The sequence below is a fragment of the Jaculus jaculus genome, chromosome 3 (genome assembly GCF_020740685.1).
Source record: "Jaculus jaculus isolate mJacJac1 chromosome 3, mJacJac1.mat.Y.cur, whole genome shotgun sequence".
NCBI classification, from domain to species: Eukaryota; Metazoa; Chordata; class Mammalia; order Rodentia; family Dipodidae; genus Jaculus; species Jaculus jaculus.
In genome coordinates, this window is record NC_059104.1 from 121666826 (window position 1) to 121686342 (window position 19517).

At 44.1% G+C, this 19517-nt stretch overlaps 1 protein-coding gene and 1 non-coding gene across 5 annotated transcripts in view; one reads left to right on the forward strand and one right to left on the reverse strand.

The window, feature by feature from the left end:
- Amotl1 (angiomotin like 1) overlaps positions 1 to 19517 on the reverse strand; it is a 143741-nt gene that overhangs the window by 19048 nt on the left and 105176 nt on the right. For all 4 annotated transcript variants that reach the window (XM_045146458.1, XM_004661926.2, XM_045146457.1 and 1 more), the window contains 2 exons: positions 12007 to 12152; positions 5541 to 5690 (listed from right to left, as the gene is read on the reverse strand). In XM_045146458.1, coding sequence (XP_045002393.1) covers positions 5541 to 5690; positions 12007 to 12152 — 296 coding nt within the window. The remainder of the gene's footprint in view (positions 1 to 5540; positions 5691 to 12006; positions 12153 to 19517) is intronic.
- Positions 15213 to 15355, forward strand: LOC123459770. The gene has a single exon (XR_006636508.1). It is a non-coding gene; the product is annotated as a small nucleolar RNA SNORD15 (small nucleolar RNA).

The following is a 19517-nucleotide window of genomic DNA, read 5'->3' on the forward strand; positions in this document are numbered from 1 at the left end:
GGACAGGATTGAACTCTCCAGAGAAATGACCGTATTGCACTTTCCACTCTTCCTTGGAAACTGGTGGCAGAGCTGCTGGTATGTGGCTGCCATGAGACCAGGCAGATGAGACAGTCTTCAGAGTAGAGCAGAACTTTGATCCTCAGCATCTTTTACAAACAGCATTAGTTTGTTGCTTACTGACAATATGAATCTCTCTCCTATGGCATGAAATATACTTATATACTTCTCTGTTTTTGTCTACTCATTAAACACACAGATATTACTTTGACATTTTTCCTTTCTTTTTTTTAAGTTTTTTGTCATTTTTATTTCTTTATTTGAGAGTAACAGAGAGAGAGGGAGAGAAAGAGACAGATAGAAAGGGAATGGGTGGGCCAGGGCTTCCAGCCACTGCAAACGAACTCCAGACGCATGCGCCCCCTTGTGCATCTGGCTAACGTGGGACCTGGGGAACCGAGCCTCGAACCGGGGTCCTTAGGCTTCACAGGCAAGCGCTTAACCACTAAGCCATCTCTCCAGCCCAGTTTCACTATTTTTAGAAACTTGTCCAAAAAAAGCTCTGATGGCCCCACCATGTTGCCATCTATGCTTATTAGTTTCTACCTCAATCCCATCTTTTACTATTTCAGCTTGTATTTGCAATCTTCTGGACCTTACATGACATCATGACAACTACCATTCCACAACTCAGGCCACTGAGTTATCTAATAAATGCACACATTTCAGCATTAAAGTGTATAGAGACTGCACGGTCTGCTGCAGAAATGAGCCATTCAGAAGAGTGAACTGAAGGTCGGGCAGGACAGTGTCTGTCACCCATTTAGCTGGTCCCTGGAATACTTACTGAGCATATGCAGGGGATCCAGCAGTGAACAATACAGATAAAAGCTTTGCCCTCTGCTGCTTTTAAGGACTATTGTAATGAGACACAAAACTGACAGCCGGCCCTTTAACATCCTTGGGTCTCATTTTCTTTTTACAGAACATTTCCACTTTTTCTTGTTCACCTCATAAAACTACTATGAAAGTAAGACATAAAGATTATTTTAAGATCTGCATTTAAAAAAAAAGATAAAATTTCCAGGTGTGGTGGTGCATGCCTTTAATCCCAGTATCAGGTGGCAGAGGTAGAAGGATCGCCATGAGTTTGAGGCCAGCCTGAGACTACATAGTGATTCCAGGTCAGCATGGGCTAGAGCAAGACACTACCTCGAAAAACCAAAAAAGATAAAATTGTGAGTTCTTAAGAATGCAAATTCTCTTCCCTGTTGTTTGTTTCTTGCTCATTTCACTTCCAATTTCTAAGGATGTTGAAGTGCTAAGTCACCTTCCTTGGTAGAGCAATAACTTACAATAATAAGAACTATTGTCTGGGAGCCTGTTTGCTACAAGTCCTGTGCCATCTTTCTCTCCTTTTCTCTTCAGTCAACCACATATCTGTTACCTGTTTACAGTGAAAAGTGGGATATAGGAATAACTTGGGAGAGGGTAGCAAGAATATACTAAGCCATCAAATCACCCTGAAGGTAATTATGTTAAGAAGTGCAGTATGCAGCTGGACAGATGGCTTAGTGGTTAAGGTGTTTGCCTGCAAGGCAAAGGACCTTGGTTTGATTCCCCAGGACCCACATAAGCCAGATGCACAAGATGGCACATGCATCTGGAGTTTTTTTTTACGATGGCTAGATGCCCTGGCATGCCCATTCTCTCTCTGTCTCTATCTGCCTCTTTTTTTCTCTCAAATCAATTAAAATAAAGTATCAACTACAGTGTGAATATATATATTGAACCCAGGTTATCACATTGTAGGCAACTCCTCAACCACTGAGTTACAGACTCATCACTGCATATTTTTAAAATTATAGCTGCAATTTTAAGTCCAATGTCCTGTCTTTATTTTCTAGACAAGGATGTTGAGGCTTAGGCAGCTTACTCACCCAAGGCTGCTCTCTAGTAGGAGGAGGATGGAGTTCACCTTGGTGGTCTCTCTAAGCTCAAATTACTCCAAACTGATGCAGGGTCTTTGGTACTCAGCTCATTTCCAGAACACCTTACAGGAACAACTGGTGACCCCAAGTTCTGTGTTGTAACAAGTGGCAGGTGGAGGCTTGGAGCTGTTTCCTGCCATCAGTGGCACAGCTTTTGGGTAAGGTGTTGACTCTTTGTCACTACCTCAGAAGTCTCTTCAGAAGAATCGAACCCTGGGGGAGCAGTGGCACCAGGGCTTGGTCTTCCTGTCTCAGGGGAGTAGAAATGAAGCTGTGGCCCTGGATTTTGCTACTGTGTGACATTAATATGATTTCCAAAGGAGTCAGATACATGCCTTAGTATCACAGGGCATGGAGTGGTGTTGGGCTGTGGAAATTGTTTTAAGGCTGCTCACTTCAATGCCAGGGAAGGGCATGCAGGAGGATGACTGAAGAGAGGTTAGAGAGGCTCTGGGGAGAGCCTTTTTCAGAGAGGCCAAGTTTCTCAGATGGATCTGTGTTCCAAAGAGGACCCCAGGCCACCTCTGCGTGTGCCATGGATCAGTTCACACTAGTTCCTGGGATCCAGACAATAGGTGACATGTCATTCTTACAGGATATCCCATGGACTCGTATGAAACTCAAGATTTATTTGAGGGGTGTTTTTGTAATATCATTTTTAACTTTTTGCATAAAATAATATTTGATTATTTGTAGAATCAGAAGTAAAGTATGAAAGGAAGATGATTGGGCTTCTGCATGAGAAGAAAAATACTTAGTAGCAGAGGCCAGTAAGTTAAAAAAGAGACATAAAGGGAAGAGAAAGGAAAGGAGGAGGGTACTTAATAAGTTGATATTGTATATATATAAGTACAATGATTGAGATGGGGAGGTAATATTATGGAGAATGGAATTTCAAAGGGGAAAGTGTCAGGGGGGAGGGAGGGAATTACCATGGGATATTTTTTTATAATCATGGAAAATGTTAATAAAAATTTAAAAATAAATAAATGAAAAAAAAAGAAGGGGCTGGAGAGATGGCTTAGCGGTTAAACGCTTGCCTGTGAAGCCTAAGGACCCCAGTTCGAGGCTCGATTCCCCAGGACCCACATTAGCCAGATGCACAAGGGGGCACACGCATCTGGAGTTCGTTTGCAGTGGCTGGAAGCCCTGGCCCACCCATTCCCTTTCTATCTGTCTCTTTCTCTCCCTCTCTCTCTGTTACTCTCAAATAAAGAAATAAAAATGACAAAAAAAATACTTAAAAAAAAAAGAAAGGAAAAATGTCAAAGTAATATCTGTGTGTTTAATGAGTAGACAAAAACAGAGAAGTATATAAGTATATTTCATGCCATAGGAGAGAGATTCATATTGTCAGTAAGCAACAAACTAATGCTGTTTGTAAAAGATGCTGAGGATCAAAGTTCTGCTCTACTCTGAAGACTGTCTCATCTGCCTGGTCTCATGGCAGCCACATACCAGCAGCTCTGCCACCAGTTTCCAAGGAAGAGTGGAAAGTGCAATACGGTCATTTCTCTGGAGAGTTCAATCCTGTCCTTGTAACAGCCTCTGAGCCCATTGGAAATTCTGCTCTCGCATGGGGTGAGGATGTGTGGGGTGGACTATATGGTATCTTTCAAGTAATTTCAAATCTTCTTAATTTATGACCAGGATAACAGTTGACTCTGACTTCACAAAACCCAAAATAAAAGATCCACTAATAAGTTATTTAACTATTGGAAATGCATATTAGCTGAAAAGAACATTCCTTCTAAAAATTGGGATGGCAAGTTGGTGAGATAGTTCAGTTGGTAAAATGTTTGCCTTACAAACATGGCCTCAATTTGATCCCCAGTATCTATGTAAAAAATGCTGGGCATGGTGAAGTGAAATGTAATCCTAGCACTGGGAAAGCAGGGACAGCCAGATCCTTAGGGCACACTGGCCATCTGCTAATTGGTGAGTTTCAGGCCAGTAAGAGAACCTACCTCAAAAGAAAGATGATGCCTAAGTAGAACGACACCTGAGGTTGTCCTGACTTTGACATAGACCTGCGCCCACAGGAACATACACAATTGTGATGAACCCATTTTTGTCAGCCAGAGATCCTAAATGTATCCTGTATCAGACACAGAGCAGCCCTGCCCACAGAGTGGGAAGGGGAAGATGTCAGTAGCTGAGCAAAAAAAAAAAAAAAAAAAAAAAAAACAGCTGAGCTGGGCGTGGTGGCGCACACCTTTTAATCCCAGCACTCAGGAGGCAGAGGTAGGAGGATCACCATGAGTTCGAAGCCACCCTGGGACTCCATAGTGAATTCTAGGTCAGCCTGAGCTAGAGTGAGACCCTACCTCGAAAAACCAAAAAAAAAAAAGAACAGTTGACATTCTCAACAGATGCCAGGATGTACAGCTGCTGCCTCATGGCACACCTAAGCACCCAGCATTAAGTATAAGGAGGGCAGAGAAATGTATACCCTTCCTGATGAACCTCAACCAATCCAAAGTGTAGCAGGATTCTGCATTTTCTGGATAATCTTGATAACATCACCTTTCTGGGCCAAGGACATACCTCCAGAGGGAGGGTCAAACTGGCTAGACAGCATGCATTCAAGAGCTTCAAAGGTTTCAACCTCACCCTCTCAGCTCTTCCCAAAGATGATACCATGGAGCCTCCTTGTGTTTGTTCCCCTGTCATCCAGTTTCAGTGCACAGTATCCACCAACTGCACAGAGAGCTTAGCCCACCCTACTGGCTGTACTGCACCTGGAGCAGAAGCCACTGACCACCTAGGAATGGAGTGCTCTAGAGGAATTTTGTCTTCACTGAGGCACATGTGAAACCTGGGCTGGTGTATTCTACTCTGTACATGCAGCTAAATTACATAAGCAGCTGTCACAAGCCAAGGAGAGACAGCCGGAGGAGGATGTTTTGGTCAGTATTACTTCTAGAGGTAGTCCTGAACTCCTTCCTCAGCATTACCCAACACTCAATGATCACCAGGTCCTACTAATGTCACTCTCTTACTAGCTCTTAGCTGCATCTAGCTCCTTTGTTGACTCCCAGGAATATTACTCCAAGGTCACACTCATAAGCTTCAGGGCTCGTCCCTGACTTGACTTCACAGTGATCCTCTAGGACTCAGGGTCTCTTTCCTGATATTCTGCAGGCCTCTTCCCAACTTAACTCCCTTCAAGGTGCTAGCTGCCCACTGATTGAAGGGGAAAGCCCACTCTCTCCACTTGACCTTACCCTCCACAGTTAGGCTACTCCTCACCAGCCTCCCCTCTGCAGCTGCTCTGGGCTTTCCATGGCCTCATGGCCCTTTTCTCTACATGTCCTCCACCTCTATATTTTTACCCTGCATGCCAAGCAAGTCACCAAAGTCTGGCACAAAATGTCCCCTCTGTGAAGTCATCTAATGTACATTTCCCATTCCCCGGCCTCAAGTCAGTGGCTCTTTTCCCTCTGCAAGGTTCTATGGGTGCAGAGAGCCATGGGATTGGGGGGGGGGCACTCCATGCACCTGTGCAGCAGTCTTTTTGATTCACCCACCACTGAGCCTGTCTCTTACCTGCTGGGTCCTCAGTGCATCCAATTCCCTCTCCAGCCAGGTCCGCAGCCTGCGCTCCATCTGCTCTCGCTTCTCACATGCCGACTGCAGCTGGGTCAATGCCTGCTGAAGCTTCTCAACTTTCTCCACATAGGCTTGCTTTTCTCGTAGCTGAGCAAAGAGAGTGAGACAGCACAGAACTGAGACACAGGACTGTCACTGGTAGAGTGAAAGGCAACCTGGAGAACCTACAGATGTGTGCACTGTTCCATCCCAACCCCTGGAAGTGCTAGGGCACAAGGCCATCTAGCATACCTGGCCAAGAGTCTTAGGTGGAAAGATCCTGTTTCGGATTATTTGGACAGCCTTGAGCTTAGTGCTTGGTTACTGCTTAAAAATTCTAGCTTTTGTAATAATTGGAAGTGAGGAAGTGCTTATCCTATAATATTACATGAAAAATCAAAAATCATATTATTAAACTATGTCCTACTGATCCATAAAAACACAGACTAGCTTTGTGAACATATCTAAAGTAGTTTCAAAATACTTATTTGTATGGCAGAATAGTAATAGTTTGGGAAAAAGAATTAGGAAATAATTGTCTATATTCTTCAAATGTGTGTGTGTATGTATATGTATGTATGTATATATATGTATATATATATGTATGTATATATGTATATATATATGTTTTTTTGTATAAATGTATGCATGCATGTGTACCCATTTATGCCTCTAAATTGTTATTAAATCTTGTTAGTATAAATGGAACACTCAGGAGCTGTAGATTGTTACTAGAAAATTTTCAGTGCTAGGGATGGGATACCTTCCAGTGAGTTGTTGGCCAGGGAGGTCCCTGATGCTCCCAAAACATTATAGGCCATTGCTGAGGCCCTTGGTTTCCCACCAGGAATAGATAGTAAGACCCTATTGCTGAAGACTCCATATACTTGGGCTGCAAGGCCACTGAGAAATCATGCTGGAACTGAGCTGATAACCTCCTCCATGTAGACCAGCTGACAGAAAGCTGGAAGAAGCCATTCTGCATACAGTTCAATGGGAAAGAGAGAAATCACCAGTGAAGATACTCAACAGTGGACACTGCAAACCTTATACTTGGCCAGCCAGGTCAAATGAGCCAATGGGTGGAATAGTGACATGTATGCCATGGTGGAAACCAACTGCCCTCTTACTGGACTGGAGCCCTACTCCATGGGAGGGAATATATCCCTGATACTGAAAACCTAAAACAGGAGTAGTCATGAGCCCTAGGGGAGTAACGTCTGCTGCTGTCTAGCTAAATGTATATACTATGCTTATCAAACTGCCCAGTAAGCACTTCTCTTAATGTTCATACCCATATATTAACGCTACTCTCACTTTTGGTAGAGAATCTTCTCTTTTCAGATGGCAGTGACCTTGGATGACTCAGAAGGCATCACGGTGCTGGGAAGAAGTGACAGGAGTGCTCAGCACTGAAATATCTCTATCACACCTTCCAAGGCTCAGAGTCTATTGCGGAAGAGGTGATGGAAAGAATGTAAGAGCCAAAGGAAGGGTAGGACTCCTTACAATGTGATCCTCCAGACACAAAATGGCCTGAATATCCATGACCTCACAGTGCCTGACACTACCTATGCGAGATCATCATAATATGAGGAAAAGATCATGACATCAAAATAAAAGACAGAGCCGGGCGTGGTGGTGCACACCTGTAATCCCAGCACTTGGGAGGCAGAGGTAGGAGGATCACCGTGAGTTTGAGGCCACCCTGAGACTCCACAGTGAATTCCAGGTCAGCCTGAGCTACAGTGAGACCCTCCCTCAAAAAGACAAAAAATAAAATAAAAGAAAAGACAGGCTGATTGAGAGGAAGAGGGAATATGATGGGGAATGGAGTTTCAAAGGGGAAAGTGGGGGAGGGAGGTTATTACCATGGGATATTGCTCATAATCATGGAAGCTGTTAATAAAAAATAATAATTAAAAATTTTTAAAGAAAAAAATAGTATAGATATAGCTGAGTAGATGTTTGGTTTGCAGAAACAGAAAAAGAGCACAATAAATACCCAACACATGACTGGGGAAGTGGACATTAAAGTTAAAATGATTTTGTATGGAGCTGGGTAGATGGTTCAGTGGGTAAAGTGCTTGCATGTAAGCATGAGAATCTGAGTTCAAATCCACAGCACCCATGTAAAACCTGGTGTGGTGGTAAGTACTTGTAATTCCTGCACAAGAGCAGCTAGCTTAGCCAAATTGGTGAAGTTCAGGTTCAGTGAGAGACCTTGTCTCAAAAAATAAGATGGAGATGGGCTGGAGGGATGGCTTAGCAGTTAAGCACTTGCCTGTGAAGTCTAAGGACCCCGGTTCGAGGCTCCATTCCCCAGGACCCACGTTAGCCAGATGCACAAGGGGGCGCACGTGTCTGCAATTCGTTTGCAGTGGCTGGAAGCCCTGGTGCACCATTCTCTCTCTCTCTATCTGCCTCTTTCTTTCTCTTTGTCACTCTCAAATAAATAAATAAATATGAGAAAAAATTTAAAAAATAAGATGGAGAGAGCAACTGACCTTTACCTTCCACATACAAAAATGAACACACACATACATGAAAAAAATAAAAAGGTGTATGTAAACATACCATCAGGAATGTGTTAAGAATCATGACCCACAACTACAAAGTCTAACCTTCAGACTTTGTTTTCTTGTGCTGGGCATCTGGCCCATGTTCACAAATCCAAGCACAGTTCTAGCTTCCTGGAAATTGACATGGGGCTTGGTGGGCAAACACTAGATGCTATTTCCTATCACTGCATGTGGGTGAGCAGATGCCTAACAAGTGATTTAATTCTGTGCCCATGCCTAGATCACAGGAACCAACTAGAACATGCAGCTTGCTGCTAACAGGCTTTTGACTGGGCAGGTCCTTGTGCTTTTTAGAAGTCTTCGTGATCCAGTAGTTCATGGCCATCATTCATAGGCCACTTACTGGGTTCTACTGCAGTTTTCTGAGATACAATACAACCATCACGAGACAGTTTGTTTTAGTCCCTGCTGAGCAGAGGGAACACAATGTCCCCAATGCCTGGAGCAGTACCTGCATCCAGAAGGTACCCAATATGTATTTGTGAGATGTATGAGGATTATCTTTAAGGAACTGCCTGATCTTTAAGCATATACATATGTCTTTTTCATCTTTATACCTGCCTTAAATCCAGAAAGAAGTATATTACAATGAGGATGATTAACTGATTCTGTGTGTAAAAACCATGTTTTCAGAGCACTACCACACCAAGCATTATAACATTTTATAAATGTAACGAAAAAGTTTGTAGGCAAGTTTGGAAGGAAGAAATTGATGGGAATCTCAATGGCAAAAAGCAGGCTTTATTTAGAGTACAGGGCTTGAGAAGTAGATGCCTCGTGTTCCTACTGCACTATGACCCGTAGGGTTCTACCTGCAAAATGAGGAAGGGGGAGTGAGGATGCAGGAGCTGCAAGCTGTCTGAACTGCAAGCTGTCTAGAGTTATTTTGGGTGGCAAGCCAGCAGTTTGTTGTGGCCTAAGATGGGTGGTTATTTCTGGACAGACTCTGGCTTGAGTTTGTCTGCAAGTCTGTCATCTCTACACAAATCCCCTAGCATCTGTCCAGGGTCTGTTTACTAACTTCTTCAATGAGCTATATTGCATTTAATTCCCAGTAAGCTTTTTACTGATCCCATTTAAGAGATGAAAACCCCAAAAGCAAAGAGGCTAAATGACTTGCTCAAGGTCACATAGCTGGTGTGTCAGGGAGTTCATACATCCCACTTTCAGCAGCCTTGACATACAGTCTACTTATAACCACCATGTTAAGCTACAGTAAGTATTCAGTGAAAGTCAACTGGACTGAATGAAGACCCCCTAGAAAGAAATCTTTTGAATACTAGGAAGACTGGGAGATGTTTTGGAGCTACTCCCCATCCAACCGAAGAAAGATGTGAGAAGATAACAGCAAGAAAAGATCAGAAAGGTAAATTGGAAGTCTGTCTTCAAGTAACTTTCATAGGGATGTTAAAGCTAAAGGTTTTATAAATTGAAATTTTCCTTTGTTCCAGGAAGCCTTGAGGAATGACTTCAGTACTGACAAAGATAGAGTCCAGACTTCCCTCCTCAGAGCAAACATTCCCACGGGTTATGGCAACTTTCTATGCTGACAAGGAAGTCTCTCTGGGGGTTCTTTTGCTAGTATTAAAACTGTAGTTTCTACCAGCGTTTGTAGGATTGAAAACACATCTATGAGGCAAAGACCTTGTTGACTTAAAAGCCTCCCTTCCTAGCTATGCTACCCTTGGCAGCTGAAACTCAGTTACTTTCTCTTTTGTGGTAATTTTTATTTATTTATTTGTAAGCAGAGATACAAAGAGATGCAGATAGATGACAAATAAGATGATAGATAGATAGATAGATAGATAGATAGATAGATAGATAGAGATAGATAGATAGAGATAGATAGATAGATAGAGATAGATAGATAGATAGATAGATAGATAGATAGATAGATAGATGGATGAAGAGAGTAGACACACCAAGGCCTCTAGCAATTGCAAATGAACTCCAGATGCATGTTCCACTTCCTGTATATGGCTTTATGTGGGTAAACCTGGGTCATTAGCTTTTCAGGCAAGTGTCTTAACCACTGAGCAATCTCTCATATACTTTCTGAAGGGCCTTTTTGTTCATTTGTTTCAACAACAAATGAATCAGCACACTGCTATTTTCTCTGTGCCAAGCACCAAGCTACACATTGAGGTAAGCTATCTCCCTGTTGTGTAGCAGATTCCTCTCACCTGAAATACAGGAGGCTTTAATTAAGGAAGTCAAGTCTGGGAGACCTGAAACTTAAAGGTCACATAACCATAGCCAGGTGTGGTGGTACACACCTTTAATCCTAGAACTTGGGAGGCCGGGGTAGGAGGAATGCTGTGAGTTCAAAGCCAACCTGAGACTACATAGTGAATTACAGGTCACCATCGGTTAGAGGGAGACTCTACCTCAAAATGACAACAAAAGAAGATCACATCACCATGTTCTAAGATTGTTAATCAGGAAGTAAAACATTCCTTCCTTAGAGGAGGGCAAGAAGGAAGTTCCAGAAACTCAGGAAGTGAACAAGTCTGGAAAAGGGTTACAAGAGCCTTTCCTAAGGCTATATAAAGAGGGAAAACTGCTGCTTGGAGAAAGCCTTTCTGATTGAGCTGCCTGCAAGTATGTGCTGTGCTTGAGACTCTCTGATTGAGCTGCCTGCAGGGTGTGCAGTGAGCTCCAGGGACTCAGCTCCTGTGAGCCATCACCTGTACTACGTGGGCTTTTCGGTGATGCAGCTGCCTTTGAGTCATTTACTGCTCCTGTAAGTCACCCCTCACCCTGCTCTGTAAGTAACCCCAACTCAATGGTTTACCCAAACTAGTTCTGGTATAAGTGTCCTTTTGTCTGCTCTCTATGCCCTATCTGAGGGAGAAGGTTCCTGTTTGTATCTTTCCAGGGGAAAGGTTTCCTCACTACACTTCCTTACGCCTCTTCCAGAATTTGGAACACCTACTTTCTGTCATGAAGCCTGCTCAGGTCAGTCTAGTAGCAGAGGCACCAGCCCCCATAGCATGGAGCTTCCAAGGTAAGAATGGAGCCCTTCAGGGGACACCTCTCAACTTTTGCTTCTATCTCCATAACCAGGAGCCCTTGGCTTGGCTTTCTGCTCCTTCACTGAGGATTAAAAGGAGAGTCATTCCAACTCACAAAAGCTAAGCAAAAGAGTAGATTTAGGGATGGAGAGTTTGCTCAGCAGTTAAGGCACTTGCCTAAGAAGCCTAAGGACCCAGGTTCAATTCCCCAGGACCCACATAAGCCAGATGTACAAGGTGGCACATGCATCTGGAGTTTGTAGCAGCTGAAGGCCTTGGCATGCCTATTCTCCCCCATCCCTTCCTCCCTCCCTCCAATAAAAAATTAAAACAATATTTGTTTTTAATTAAAAAGTAGGGTTTGTTAGAAACTACAAAATCCACAAAGCAGTGTGAGATCAACGTTTCCTGGACAGGGTTGTGGGGTCTCCCTGGGTCAAGCCAAGCTAGACATGGAGCCAGATCTGCCGAAGACCAGCATAAACTCATCCTGAGACTGTTGCACTTTTCTGTATAACTGACAGCCCAACAACAGCAACTGAACTCTTTCTGTAGGTTCTTTTCTGCACAAGTATCATTGGTGTCCAGCTTGCCATTCATTTGCAGACCTGGACACTTGTCTACCAATGGCTATAAACTGTTGGCTCAGGGTATTCACGTGTGCCTCTGAGATTCTGCTTGGCTCTGTGATGGATAAACCTTTGGGTGGTTTCCCACATCCCTTCCTGTCTCAGCTACTTGGATCTGAATCCAGCTAAGTAGCAGGGTCAGGAAAAGCAGTGGAGGCCCTGCCCTCTAGGCACTGCCTCCTTCCCAGTTTGATCTCACCTCCTCTTCCAGCTTGATCACCCTGGCCTGGGCGTTACTCAAAGCCTGGTCCAGGATCTCTATGTGTCTCCGATGGTCCTCGCTCGCAGTCCGCACTGCAGCTAACTCCATTTCCAGCTTCTCTTTTTCCTTCAAGAATTCTCTGTCTAGAAGGGAAGCAGAACAGAAGTGGTTCCATCAGAAAGTGCTCAGCTTCTGGGCTCACTGCCAGGCTACATCTGGCAAGGATTGGAAATAAAATCCTAGGAAGTGGCAGAGACTGAATTGCTGCTGCTGCACTTCAACAGAGGTGCTGTGAGGAGAGGACTTTCTCAAAAACCACCATTGACTCTGCTCAGGTTATACTTCCAGAGAAGAGCATGCAAGAGGGCCTGGGAGTGTAGCTCAGTGGTACAACACATGTCTAGCAAGCACAAATGTGATCCTCCTGCTACAGTTAGGGCTGGGCTGCCTAGTGCTGGGTTTGATTGCACCCAAGAGCTAGTGAGCCCATACCCTCCAGAACTCACTTCTCTACAACACTAACTTTAATGTCCCCAATTAACTGTACCTATTGTTTCATTTTATGCTCACAACCTCCATTTGCTAGAATCTTCTAAGCCTGGAATAGGAGGGAAGGCACTATTGAGAGTGCTAATATTCTTTCATAGGAAAATGAACCAAGGTTCAGAGAGAGGAGCTCTTTCATTAAGGCTAGGGAGAGTTTCAATCTCCTGCAGGAGCCTCCTCTTTCTCTTCTCTCTCTCTCTCTCTCTCAAGTGTGTGTGTGCCATACATGTGTGTGGAGGACAAAGGACAACTTCCAGGGTTGTTCCTTGCCACCTTCCACCTTGCTTAATTGAGACAGGGTCTCTTGTTCTCATTGTTGTTCACCACGTTAGCGGGTCTGTGATCTTCAGGGAGACTCTCCTGTCTCTGCCTCCCTTCTTGCCATAGGCATGCTGGGATTTCAGAAGCCTGCCACAGCTAGCACTTTTTATATGGGTCCTGGGCATCCAAACTCAGGTACTTTATGCTTATGAGGCAAGTGTTTTAACCACTGAATCATCTTCCCAGCCGCCCCTTTTTAAAAAATGTATGTATATATATTATATGTGTATCTCTGTGTGCTTGTGTGGGTAGGGGGCTGCATGTGTGTGTGCTGCACATGACAGAGGACAAGCTCTGGTGTCAACCCCAGGAACACTCCACGTTTTTTGTGATAAGGTATTAGTGGCCTGTAGTTCACCAATTAGGCTAGGCTGGCTTGCCAGGAAGCTCTGCCTTTCTGGCACTGAGATTACAGGCATATAACCATCATACTTGGTTAAACTACTATAAATGCTATAATAAAATCAGATGTAGCCAATTATTAGAACTAGAGAATATTAGTGATAAAAAAAACTCCATTATTGATAAAAGGTGGTTACAAAATCGTATGTGCATTGTTCCATATTTAAGAAAAGACGACATCTAACTACAGCAGCAGGAGGCAAAAACTGATTTCTCTGCACTTGGTCATGTGAACATTTCCTTCCAGTTAGCATAATCTCCCAGCCACCCACACCAAAACCCAGAGCCAAGTCAGGAAGCTACATGAGCACATTCACATCCACAGTGGTTGTCTTCATTGATCACACACTTCCTCCTTGAGCAATGGCTTGTTTCTGTAGCAGACAGCTTTCCACATGAGCTTAGAAGCAATAGGTAGAAGACTGCACACAAGTGGCAGAAAATGTGGTTTCAAGTACAGTGCATGAGACAAGTGTTTTAACCACTGAAAAACCCTAGAAGACTACACACTCTAGTTAACCAAGTAACTACTGAGAGCTACACAGGATCACAGGAAACATCTACTGCTAGTTCTGTGGGCGAGAAAAAGAAAGTTCAAAGGAGCAAAAGTACTTGTCCAAGGTCCCTCCACCAGCTGGGTATGTGCACAGCCAGGGCCAGAATCTGGGGGTGTGATGTCCCATAAGGATGTCTTTCTTGCTTGACTATGCTGCTCTTACAATTGTAAATTAAATCCATGGGATCAGAGAGCCGTAGGCCAGCTCTAAGCAGGTGGCTGAAAGACCAGACTGCACAGTGAAGCTGAGGCTATGCTTCTTAGGAACAAACCAGTTCTGGATCACTGTGATGGTTTATATTGATAGTGGACATGATAGGACCTAGAATCACCTAGAAGAGACTATCCAGATCAGGTTAACCTCTGGGCAATGTCTATGAGGGGTTATCTTGATTAAGTTATTTGAGGTGGGAAGACTTGTTTAAACTGTGGGCAATACCATTCCATGGGCTGGGGTCCTGGGCAATATAAAAAGGAAGGAGCTGGCTGAATACCAGCACTGGCTCTGCTTCCTCCCTGCTGATGTGACATGATAACAGTTTCCTGCTCCTGCCATGCTTTCCCACCACAGTGAACTCTACCCTATGGAATTTTAATGCAAAATAAACTATTTTACTCCCTAAGATGCTTCTGGTTGGATATTTTATTCAAGTATCAAGAAGGTAACTAATACAGTTATTAAGGCCTTCCCCTAGAACAGAGCTCTACTTTGGGCTAACTGACTCACTGCAGAATTCCCTCCTTCTATCCTCTTCTAATGGCATCTGAACTGTTGCCGTTCCATTCCTGTCCATGGAAAATAGGCATGCAGAGCCCCCAACATGTGGCTCAGCAGCTGCCTGCTAGCTATGGCCTCACCTTCTATAGTCCTGAGTGGACCTAGGGACATCACCTTTCTGTTAAACTCACAGATGCCTGATCACCAGCTACCAGGGTGTGGACAGCGTATCTATGGATATGGTGCTTGATGGCCCTGCCCAGTTCTGAAAGACACCCAGAATTACTATGTAGACATGCCTGGAGTGGAACCATCACACTGCCAAGTATCATCTCATCATGCATCTAATCATAAAAGTCCCTTTATTCATTGAGCTAGCCAAGTATGCACTGGCTTTGATACCAAAAACCAGGAAAATGACAGATTGAGCTCATGGACAAAAACTACAATCAATGCCTCCCATGTTTTGCAAATCAGTGATTATAATTATTGCTATGTCACAATGATGGCTGTCTAGAGAGAATTCTGAATTAACCAATACCCTTCCCCTCCAAAATGCATGTGTGCACAAGCACATGTACACACACACACACACACGATTCTAAAATTTGCTAGTTCTTTGACAAGTACTATCATTTGGTGGCTAAAGAATTAACTTTACTTCTGTGATAACATGGTAACAAGTCAAGGTCATGTTCTACTCTTGGTCCTTGTCAGTGCCATATTCTGTGGTGCTGAGTAGGTGCTCCTTTAGCAAGAGTGTCTTATTCCTTGACTGAGTTAGAGGCATTTGTCTGAGAAGGGACCAGATCTAGTGGTCCTTATTAGTAAGCTACTGCTCATCCTGTCCTGGTGTGTGGTGGAGGCCCATGAAACCCAGCTGAGTCATAATTCTGTCCACTAGGTGTGCTGGGCATCAAAGTGTAGATCATATGCTGCCTTGGGATGCAAGTGGCAAGACTGGCCCTAAGAAGCCCCTGCCTGACCACATGAGCATCGTGGAACCCAAAGATGAAATCCTGCCCACAATCCCCTTCTCAGAACATAAAGGTGAGCAGCCAGAGCCACCTGCGATGCCTCAGCCAGTCCCTACAGCCTAACAGAGTCTCACTGGTGGCTGCATCTGGAGGCTGAATATTGCTCTATAAAGTAAAATCTTGTACAAAGAGAAAAAAGAGTTAACTTTAGCATCAGAAAGGACTTAGATTCCAACTGTACACTCATATTTACTGTAGCACAATTCATATTAGCTAAGTTACAGAATCAGCCTGGATGCCCAATGACAGGTGTATGAATAATGAAAATGTGGTATGTATATACATGAAGTATTATTTAGCCATAAAAAAGAATAAAACCCTTCTGTTTACAGGAACTGGAAACCATCATGTTTAGCAAAATAAGCCAGTCCCATAAAGACACATACTGAACATTTTCTCTTATATGTAGAATCTAAAGAGGGGCATGAAATTAGATAGGTAGCTATTTGGAAAGAGGAAGACCATCACAGGTGGGAAAAGGGAACAAGAGAAGGTAATACAAGGAATAAATATATGGTGGTTTGAATAGGATGTTCACCCATAAGCTCATGTGTTCTGAATGCTTGGTTCCCAGCTGGTGGCAATTTGGAAGATGGAGCCTTGCTGAAGGTGTGCTGTTGGGAACAGGCTTAGATCAGAGATCATCACCTCACTCTCCTGTTATTGTTTTAAACCTGCTGAGGCAGAGGTGATGCCCAGCCTTAGCTCATCCCATGCTTTCCCTTGCCATCATGAAGTGTCCCCTCAAGCCCACAAACCAAAATAAAAAACCTTCCTTCCATCAGCTGCTTTTGGTTGGGCGTTTTATCCCAGTAACAAGAAGATAGCCAGGGCTGGAGATATGGCTTAGCAGTTAAGGTGCTTGCCTGCAAAGCCTAAGGACCCATAATCAATTTCCCAGTGCCCATGTAAGATAGATGCATAAGATGGCACATGTGTCTGGAGTTTGTTTACAGTGGCTAGAGGCCCTGGCACACCCATTCTATCTGCCTTTCTCTCTGTCAAGTAAAAATAAATATTTTAAAAACTAAGAAGGTAACCACAACACAGTATGACCAAAGCCCATCTACACATGTATAAAAATATCATAATGAAACTCATTTTGTACAGTTAAAACAAGTTAACAAAATTAAATTTCAAGATTTGTGAGAATGGGCTGAGCACCAGGGTTGTGGGCCAGGACTAGATGCCATTCTGCAGTGGCATCCTGGGAGTAAACAAACCAGGGGAAGCCCATAAATGGCAGAGAAAACACAGGAGAGCCAAGATCTATCATCAATAAGACAAGAAGATCGCTGACTGTCCATCACAAGACGTGTTACCTCTACCACATTAGCTGGGACCCAGGAGAAATTGAGGAGAAAGTGGCAGCATGAATACTGCTTTTACCACAAGTCCAACAGCCAGCTCGAGGTTGCTGGTGAAAGACACATTGTTAATCAAAACCATCAAAGCAGAAAACCAGAGGCTACAGAGAACTCAACACTACATCAGACTGCCAACATGCCTGCTATGACTTGGGGAATATTGTGGAAGAGGGGATGGAAAGACTATAAGATCCACAGGGTGGCTAGAAATACCCTGAGGCATGGTATAACTTCTATCCCACAGTGACTGACTGAGGCCTTCATGACCTCACAGTGAGCATCATACCTGGTGCACAGAAGTGCTTCCTATCACTGGAAAGTGAAAGAATTTGCGTCTGTATCCACACTGCATAGAAACCTCTGCAGAATGCTGGAAGAGCCTCAGTACAACACAGCCCACTGCCACACAGGTTTTAGTCAATCTTATTTCTTCTCAATTACACTCACACGTGAATCCAGGAATCTTGGTGGCAACATGTGCTACTGGTAAAAAGCAAGGTTCTAGATTCAAGCTGTAGCTCTGCTTCTTATGGTTTGGAGACTTTAGAAGTAAATGCACCTCAGCATCACAACAATGTCTCCTTCCAAAGGCATACAGTCAGGATCCAAGAAATTGTCACTCAGATAGCACAGCAATCAGTGTTGTCCCAGGAAGTGCCAGGAAGTCTATACCTACAAGGAGAGTAGGAGGTTGCATTCTGCTCTCAGTCTGTGGGGAAGGAGAGGCAAGACACAGAAAAAAGGCAGGGTGACAAGGAGCTCTATGGACATGCTCAAGGTGTTATGCGACCTACACAGGACACAGGGTCAGAGGCAGGAAGGGAGGTTCCAACTAATGAGCCATGAGGCAGAGCAGCTGTGCTCGCCAATGACTTGGGGATATGAGGCCTCTCTGACTTTCTAAAAACCTGCCTTTCGGAAGGTGCCAAGGGAGAGTCCTCTGGGTAAAATCACCTCGCAGGAAGGTCCCTTTAGCTTATTTTTAGCCAAGCTTCTTGGGCTGGACCTCAAGAAAGGCCAGCTTCACATTGAATTTCTGGCTGGACTCCAATGTATACACTGAGAATTCTTAGAACAGGCAAGTTGACACAAGGGAGTTCTTGCCCAGAGTGGTCTGTTTACTCAGTGGATGCAAACTGCCCGGAGCATGGAGAGCAGGGATGTGTTTAGCCTGATGGCTCTGGTCCCACTCACACAGAAGAGTGTCTGCTCCTGCATCATTTATTCTTGAAACCACAGTGATGCCCCAGGCTCTGAGGCCAGCCCAGCCTACTTTGATTCTGGTAACTTCACAAACAAGTTGAGCTTGAACGTGTGACTTCATCTCTCTGAAGCTCCATTGCCTCAAAGGAAACTAACAAGATGTATTTTTGTAGGATTGTTGTAAGTATTATGATAACTGTCATTAAAATGCCTTCTGCAGGACTTGGTGCATAACACATCCTCAATGAATGATAATAAGAACGAACATATCCCAAGACTTGCTTTGCATATCCCAGGCACCAAGCCAAGAGCTTTATATGACAGACTCCCTAATGCTCCTATCAGCTCCATGTGGCCAGCAAGAGACTTGAAGCAAACTGAGCTGAGATATAGTTCAAGGTCCCCAGCAATCCCACGTGTGTCTCCTTGCTCCAGGAAAGAGAAGTGGATATAAAAACTAGACTGGCTCCCTCCATCCAAGGATGTTCCCTTGCTATCCAACCCCTTTGCCAGCTCTAAGCTGACTTAGTGCCCACTTCCTGTGATTACTATCTGAGTGCTGAGCTCCAGCTGGGTGAGCCATGGGGCGGTTGAAACCCAGTAACTTCTGTTGGGAAACACCATAAGTAGTAGCTGCCCAGGAAGGTCAGGGCATGGTATGAGGCTCCATTTTATTTCACTGCTCAAACTTCTGGCTCTCATTTGTGAATAGTGCCATGCTATGACATGGCCCTTAAGTAAGAATTCATTTCTAAGCCTTTCTTGACACAGTGGGGCTTGTCTGTGTTTTCCCTCAGGCTCTGTATGGAGCCATAGAGGAGTCCAGCCAGAGAAAGAGTGACACAAAAGATGTTCTCTCTTCTTTCTTCCTTTGGTAACTATGTTTGACCCTTAACTGTGTGTGTGTGTGTGTGTGTGTGTGTGTGTATGTGTGTGCAGGTGTACGTGTGTGCGCAGTGCAGATGGAAACTAGAGGACGGCTATGGGTCTTCTCCCTCAGGAACACAGTTCTATCTCTTGAGAGGGTTTTCAATGCCATGGAGTTCACACAACAGGCTAGATTGGCTGCTGAGGGGACCTCAGGAGTTCACCTGTCTCTGCCTCTCCAGCACTGTGATTACAAGAACACCGCTATATCTGGCTTGGTTACATGGATTCTGGGGTTGAACTGAGGCCTTAATGCTGGTGAAACAAGCACCTCACTGACTGAGCTATATCCCCAAAACAACAGGCTGGAGTTTGAGAGTTCAGATCTATTCTGGAGTGTGTGTGTGTATGTGTGTGTGTGTACACGTGAGCGTATAAGTAAAATTAGACCAAGTTAATTTTGGTCAAGCTGCCAATCTCCAATTTTCCCA